The sequence below is a fragment of the Cyprinodon variegatus genome, unplaced genomic scaffold, assembly GCF_000732505.1.
Source record: "Cyprinodon variegatus isolate N-32 unplaced genomic scaffold, C_variegatus-1.0 Scaffold521, whole genome shotgun sequence".
In the NCBI taxonomy this organism is placed as follows: domain Eukaryota; kingdom Metazoa; phylum Chordata; class Actinopteri; order Cyprinodontiformes; family Cyprinodontidae; genus Cyprinodon; species Cyprinodon variegatus.
In genome coordinates this window covers 443486-451409 of record NW_015150974.1, presented here as the reverse complement: position 1 = coordinate 451409, position 7924 = coordinate 443486, and the positions used below count along the sequence as shown (strand labels likewise).

Here is a 7924-nt window from a genome sequence, read left to right as displayed (position 1 = left end):
ATCTCAGAATTCCAACTTTAATCTCAGAATTCTAACTTTAATCTCAGAATTCTGACTTTTGTCTCAGAATTTTGACCTTTTTCCCAGAATTTCAAGTTTAATCTCAGAATTCTGATTGAATTCTTACAGCTAACAAACATGTTAGCATTAAGCTGTAGCCATGTCTGTTTTAGAGAATAAACTAGCTCTCTTGTTATAATCTCCGTCTGCCCTTCCATTAATTAAATAGCATATTTGTGTTAAATAGCATCACGTAAAAAGTCACCTAATTCCGTAATTTTCCACCAGTGTGTTCCTGTTCCTCCCAAATACTCACATCTTTGTCAGTGAAGCTGAGTGCTCCCACATCTCTTCCTTCATGGGGCCCATCTACATTAAAATCCAAAATTCTGAGATTAAAGTCAGAATTCTGAGAAAAAAGTCAGAATTCTGACTTTTTTTTATCATATTATACTGAAATAAAATTAAAAATTCAGTTAACTTTAAAAAAAAAAAAAATTAGGTAGCCCTAATCAGCACAAACGGATCAGGAGAAGTTATTTGTAGAATTTTAAGTTGAAAAACATTTGAACATCTACATATCTAATAACAACAATCAATGTCTACTGTTATTATTATTATTGTATTAGAGAACCCAAGTTGATTGTGAAAGAAAGAAAACAATACAAAAAAAAACAACAAAAACAAATCTAAACAGTGTGTTATTTATTTATATAAATCTCCAAAATGATCCCAACATAAGTTTCAGCATTAGCAACTACATTCATCTCCCTCTGATTTCAATAGTAGTCCATTGTTCGTAAAAGGCCAGGGGGTTTGTCGAAAAAAAAATTGTATTATAAAGACCATATTTAAAGGAATGATTTATTGGAGAAGTTTAAAGAAGGGTTTGGAGGCCTCATTGATAAACTATTCAATCTGTTATCTCAAAACTGAAATAATTTTGCACATTGGCAAACAAAAGGCGCATGGTTACACTGGAGGAGCTGCAAATATCCACAACTCCTGCTGATTAGACAACTTTTTGTCATGGGTTCTGTAAATCTTCTCTTTATGCATGGAGTGCAAAGCCATCCTGAATGTGAAAGAAAAAGTAGAAGAAAATAAACCCCACAGAGCCCCGTGAACACAGCGTCCCTGTGGTAAAGCATGGCAGTGACAACATCATACTGTGGGGAAGGTTATCTTCAGTAGGCTAAGTGCAGCTGGTCAGAGTTTAGAAGATGAGTGGAAATAAATAAAGGGCATCACTACAGAGAACATGTTAGATGATGTAGCATAAGATAAATGTTTTCTGCTTTTCCAGAGAGCCTTGCAACAGAGAAACAACCCTAAACCATTCATCGGGTTTTATTTTTACACAATAATGAATTTGGCTTCAGGTTGGCTCTACTTTATTTAATCTTTATTGTGGCTGAATGGCCCAGTCAAAGTCCAATCAATACCGGTGGTACCCCGAAAAAGTTACTGCTGTAATTAAGAATAAATATAGTTTTACCAGAAACCACTTAGTGAATTTAAAGGAATTCAGTCAAATAATGTTCTATGGCTGCAGCTATTTAGATTTATCTAGCAGTAAATTATTTTAATCTCACCTGCAAAATGTATGTATCTTTTTCTACAATTAGTTTTGGATTACTAACTGCTCTGAAGGTTTATTCTTTAAGCTGATGTAATTTTCTAGCATCTACATATTTCAGGTTACCATTCTAAGATTATTAAAAGAGTTGAAAAAAGATCAATAATTGATTAATCTGAAATAATCCAATAGATTATTTCAGTCTTGGTACCATAAATTGATTTTTTTTGCTTGCAATTTAATAAAATATGTAAAAAAAAAAAAAAAAAAAGATACTTTTTCAGGGCATCTTAAAATAAATAAAAAATACCATGATAATTTGCAAACACAGAGACAAAAAGATGCAGCAGAAAATGTTGGTGTTTAAACAAACATGGACGCTTTGTACCTGAATGGGTAAAGCTGTATTTTAAATTATGATCTTATCAGAATATTATCTAATTTGTGTGTTAGAGTAAACTAATAGGCACTAAATAAAATGTCCCCTAAAAAAGAAAGCAAAACATGTAGAGATGTCTGTGACTGGGTATTTTAACTTTTAGTATCAGTTGCTTTTTAATTGTTTTTTCTGTTTTTACATCATATCAGGTTTTCCTGTTAGTCATCCACAGTTTCCAGCTTGTTCTACAGTTTCGATTGCAGAAACACCAATAGTGAAATAGCTGAAATGCAGTTTTTCTTGTCCCCCCCCCAGTGTCACAGGTCATATCCCCTTTGTGCCGGGGTTGGGCTGTAGTTTCTCTGGGGGAGGGGGAGCCTATCTTTCTTTGTTGTGCTGGATTTGCAGGGCGAGGCCCTCTGAACATGGGGGCGAATGGAAAAGGAGGGCGGGGGGAGAGAGAGAGAGACGTGGGGTCGTTGTCAAGTGCAGTTTGCCACAGCAGAGAGACAGGAGGCTTTTTAGGCTAATTATCGAACCATTCATTATTGCTCCAGCAGCTGCACAGTCCTAAAATATTATTCATAGCCGGCGTTAAGAAACAGCCCATTTATGAAAGCCGACTTAATCCACGTATCCATAGCAATTTCAAGGCAACCTGGCACTGGCTTTGAGCATGCTCTAATAAATAAATAGTGCTTATAAAGAGGTTTGTTGTGCATGGTGTGATAATGCAAAGTATTTTGCTATATGTACAAAGAAGCAGATGATCCTGCATGAACATTATAAAGGCTGGAGGGGCTGCTATAAAAAGGCTATCAAACCTCTCTGGAGAATCAGGTTTCATCAAGATGGAGGCTAAATACAATAATCTAAACCCATTAGAAGAGTTTACATAATTAGTTCTAGGAAGGAGGGAGGGGGGTACATTCATATAATAGAAAAGAAATACCTTTATTGTACCACATTGAGGGAATTCAGATCTGGCAAAAACAGAAGAAAGCTTACAGGTACACAGGTTTCGAAATGATATGAAAAAGAAAACATTTTCAAAGTGAAACTGGAAAAAAAAACATGTCTGAGAAAAGACAGTAATGCTGAACTGTTATAATTAAACGGCATACTGGAGTAAAAAAAAAAGTTTGAAAGAATAGAAAACCACTAGCAGTATCAAGAAATAGGTAAAAATGTCTGAAATTAAGTGTGTTTAGCCGTAATTTAAGTAGGTAAATGAGATAATTTGCCAATGGAATGAGCATTTTTACTCTTAAAATAAGATAATTAGATAATATGCACCTGAAATAAGACAATGCAATTGTTTTTTCTTATTTTAAATGTAAATTGTCTTGTTTGATTGGCATTTACCTTCTCAATTCAAGAGAAAAAGCATTTACTTTAAGAAAAAATGACTTATTGAGATTTACATTTTTTGCAGTGTAGAGGTTGAAAAACTGTGGGAATTGTACAAAATGTCCTAAAAAAAAAGAAAAACAATCGGTATTTATGTAAAAGAAAAAATACATAATTGAGCAGATTGGAAAGAGAGCAAATAAAGGTGCAGGTTTTTGATTTGCTTTAACAAAGCATCTGCTTCTCTATGGGATGACTGATGCTGGAGGCCCTCCATGTTTAGCTGCCAGCACCTTCTAATACTTGATTCCTAATCTCAGATTATTACTACTGTAATCCCATCTTAATCCTTTGCATGGAGTCATTTTTTTTGGTCGTTGTTTACATCAAACACTTCCTGTTCGTACAGTTAAACTTGAAAATCTCATCACCACCATCATCTTTATCATCATCATCTGTAGCAGCAGCAGTGCATTTCAATTCGCTCTACTTCATCACAAGCTGCAGGGAGTAAAACTAGGTCAGCTTCAAGCCTCGACAATCAGCTCCTAAAAGCACACTTTTCTTTCACAACTGTCTTTTTATGGAATTACTTGAAGAGCAGCTAAAGGGTTCTCAAAATGGAGAGGGTGGACTACATCTTATGATGCATGATGCAGGAGATCTGTTGTGTCCAGATAAATACTGACTGCTCCTGGTTCTGCCTTTTGGCTTCACTCCTGCAGATTTCCATGGAAATGTTTTCTTCTTATTCACGGATAACATATTTTGTTAACAGACTGAACAGCAGGGCCTTTGTTGATCTCATGTTTCTTATATTCATCCTTGTTTTTTTGTTGTTTTATTCAACTAGATTCCCTGAAGAACTTGAAACCGAAAGCTCAACGCTTGGGAGCTGAAATAAAAACAGTTTTCTCTTTGTTTTCTTCGTTTCCTGTGTGGTAATTAGTTGATTTAAAAACTAAACCCTGTATAATCAGATGACACATACTTATGGAAACACAGCAAAGAGACCATCCTGCCTCCAGCCATTGCATGGGAGAACGCTCAACTGGAAACAATACATCCTGTGACAAAATCCAGCTCAGACAAAGAGGCAGTCCAAATACAGACTGCTCCACAAAAGCTTATCCAGGAGTGAATGAGGGGGCCAGCCCCAAACGTACCTCATAGACAGGTCCTCATTCCTGACAGAGATCCCGGCCGCAGAGGGGGGGCAGCGCATGCTGTTGGCATACAGACTCTGCACCAGGGCCAGCTCAGAGGAGTGTTCCAACATCGGTGCTCTGGAAAAGAAAATCCAACCTGTGCAATGGACACTTTTTCACTCTTTCCGCTCTTTCCTCTATCTGTGTGATTCCTTTTCCTTTATCTGACTCCCACCCACTCTTTCTCCTTGCTTCAGTGCAGCAGAGCAGCACCCACCCCCTTCGCTGACTGTGGTGGCTGAAATAATCCTCTCTGACAGCTCATCTTGTGCTAATGCATTGTGCCGCCTGCGGCAGCCCGGCTCTCAGGCTGTAGAGCTGTGTCCATGGCAGCACTCTTGCACTAATAGAAACTTATATTTGGAAAACTTCTGAAAATTGACCATGGGTGATGGATTCCCACTGTCAGCCTAGAGGAGGGGAATATGAGGAAACGTCAGCTGAGCTGCCAGAAGATCTCATCTCGGCACGTTCCTGGTTCTATGACACGATTCTTTGGATGCTGAAATGAATTAGAAATGTTGCTACTAATGATGGCCAGCAGTGAAGCATCTGTATTCTACAAACTAATTATTATAATTGATTTCATCAGTCATACAAAGAGTCTGTGGAAAATAATGACTGAGGAATCAACAATAAACTTTATGTTCCTTTCTCCCATTAGCCAATTAGTTAAAAACAACAACGATTTATAAAATTGTTCCCAACTTTACATAAACCTTTTCTAATTAATTTTATCGGTATTTGCTGCAAAATTCCAATGTATTCAGTTCTGTTCTGTTTATTTGTATAGCACAAATATACAATTCGGCTCAAGTCAAGGAATTTTACAGAGACAATACAGTCAGACTGGTAATACGTTTCTATCAAGGAAAACCAGTTGATTGCATTAAGTCATTGACTTGCAGGACGTGATCCTCCTTGATGAGCCTGCAGTGACGATTTTCTCCTGGATTGTGTCGTTTATCTTCAGCAATCCCTCCAACTAAGCATGCATGTACAGTAGTAACAGTGGAGAGAAAAAAAAAACATTCATTTTAACAGGAAGAAACTTTCAGCAGAACGAGGCTCAGTGTGAGCGAGAGATAGAAGCAGGCATACAAAAATACGTAGATGTACGACAATAAACTAGCTCCTCAGGTGACTCTATCTGGGAAATAAACAACTGAGCAGACAAGCTCTGAGCTAGTTTTCATGTCAAAGAGAGGAAAGAAAGCTCATACACTTAGTCACACTAAAAAAAATTGACCCATAGCCACGTCTAGGCGAGAAATAGGACTAAGCTCTAGAAACAGGTCCCAATCTGTCGTCTATAAACGAAGGTGTTGATGGCAGCAGCTAAACTTATATTTATCTCCAGGATGGTGTCACAGCCAAACACCTGAATACTATGAGAAGAAGCAGCAATAACATTAAGTTAGGGGTTGAACTAACAAAGACTGCAGCATGGGAGAAATTAGAAAGGATAAAACAAAATGTTGAAAAGTGATCCCTATGTCCTCCAGCAGCATAAGCCTATAGCAGTGTGACAGCAGGCTGTCACACTCTGAAGCTGTGTGGTAACTTTTACATTTTTCATTTTCAAAATCAGTTGCACATTTCATATATTGTCATTAGCCTGACTTTAAGGTAACTTTTTGCAGTGAACACATTTAGTTAACTTAATTTGTCAGGTTGGTTTTGTCAAGATGCAATTAATTTTTTTCTTTGAGTTGCCAGTTTCCTTGGGATCTGCTGGTGGAGGGCTGCAATGAGCTCCAGCTTTCCTCAATTGGTTGCAGGCTAATCAGTGGATCAAACCATTTGTAATGGGAAGGGAAATTTGTTTATCATTTGTTTAAATATTCTTAGTTTGGGTAATTTTGTTAATTAGTTAAACTTAAAACGTATTTAGTGTCTGGCCAGTATTTATCTGTTTAATTAAGTTTATTTGTTTATTAGTTTGTTAGTCAGTTACCCCCCTTGTGTGTCAACAGTGGTCTGATCAGCCACTATTTAAGTTTCCCTCATGTCCTGTTTGTTACTGTAGGTCAGTTTGTGCTTGAGTTCTTTATGTTAAAGCCTGAATTGAATTCTGTTTTGTTGATCTCTATTTTTTGGGCCCAGTTTTTCATTTTTCTGAACATTTTTTGGAATAAATTAAGACTTTTTTGAAAAATTTCAGTGGTTTTCTGGCTGGTTTGTGCAAATCCCTCACGCAGCATAACTATAACCTAACTGTTTTGGATGAGTTAGGTTAGATTTATCCTTATTGATGATGTGTGAGTCTGTTATACCCTTGTAATACCTGCCTGTTGTGTGTTTTCACAAGTAGTTTATCTAATTAGGACAGTTCCGGAATAAATGGCTTCTTCATTATGTGGCAAATATCTGGGAATGAAAAGAGAGCTGTGTCCTTGATCTAAGAACAAAGTGTAATATTCTGATAAGGCTGGAGCCATGTATGTCTCTGCAAACGTGTATAATGTAACAATGTGATGATGGGCGAGACTGGAGTTCCATAAAATGCTTCTGTAACTGTGAATCGTGACCACTACAGGAGATTTCTGACCGCTGCCTTCTGTAACCCAAAGCAAGTTCTCTGGTCTGAGTAAAATTACAATTTCTATCCAAATCTGTTGTCAAGTCTCATGTTTATTTAATACATATACATTATAAATTTCTTTTTTGAAAGTATTTGCCCCAAGTGATCTCTTTTCAGGAAAAAAACTGGAGAGACAAAGCTTTAGGTGTAAACACAGAGCTTTCCATAACAGTTACAAGAAAGTTAAACCCAAGGAGAAACGTCCGTCTGGACTGAAAAGTAGCACATCAACCAATGTATCCCTTCTCCAGTTGCAAAGCGTGCCATTTATTTGCATTCACCTCCTGTGAGTGGAAACTTTGTAGAGGTATTTTCTCCACCAGCAGCTTTGCAAAATTAAAAACTGAATTCCTTCTGATCCAATTTACCAGAACAGCTAAAGTGCATTCAGATATCCATCTATGAGGATCAATGACACAGATTCTCAGTCATATGAGGCTCCGTTTGTATCAAAAATAAGCAGATGTAAAATGTCTAGATGTTGTGCTGTTGTTTCATATGTGTTTTCTGCATATGTATAAGTTGCACATGTATTTGCAACATATGTCTGTGCTGCATATGTCTATGTTGTATATGTAGATGTTGTATATGTCTATGTTGCATATGTTTATTTTGCATATGTCTATGTTGCATATGCAGATGTTGCCTCAATGTAATCTTGCCAGTCTGCATGTCTGAAACATCCGTGATTACGAGCGAACCTAGTGGAGGAAAGATTTTTCGGTTAGTTGAAAAACCCGGTCATCCAGACATTAGATACCAATTTAATTCAATTCAGTTTATTTCTATAGCGCCAATTCACAACACATGTCATCTCAAGGCAC

At 37.0% G+C, this 7924-nt stretch overlaps 1 protein-coding gene across 4 annotated transcripts in view; it reads right to left on the bottom strand.

Moving 5' to 3' along the window:
- Positions 1 to 4706, bottom strand: part of LOC107095054 (CUGBP Elav-like family member 2) — a 40160-nt gene extending 35454 nt beyond the window's left edge. For 2 of the 4 annotated variants that reach the window (XM_015391017.1, XM_015391018.1), the window contains exon 1: positions 4475 to 4705. In XM_015391017.1, coding sequence (XP_015246503.1) covers positions 4475 to 4587 — 113 coding nt within the window. In that variant the 5' untranslated portion in view covers positions 4588 to 4705. Of the gene's footprint in view, positions 1 to 4474 lie in introns of all 4 variants that reach the window. The other 2 variants (XR_001481714.1, XM_015391019.1) reach the window with 2 other exon arrangements.
- Between the last annotated feature and the right edge of the window lie 3218 nt (positions 4707 to 7924).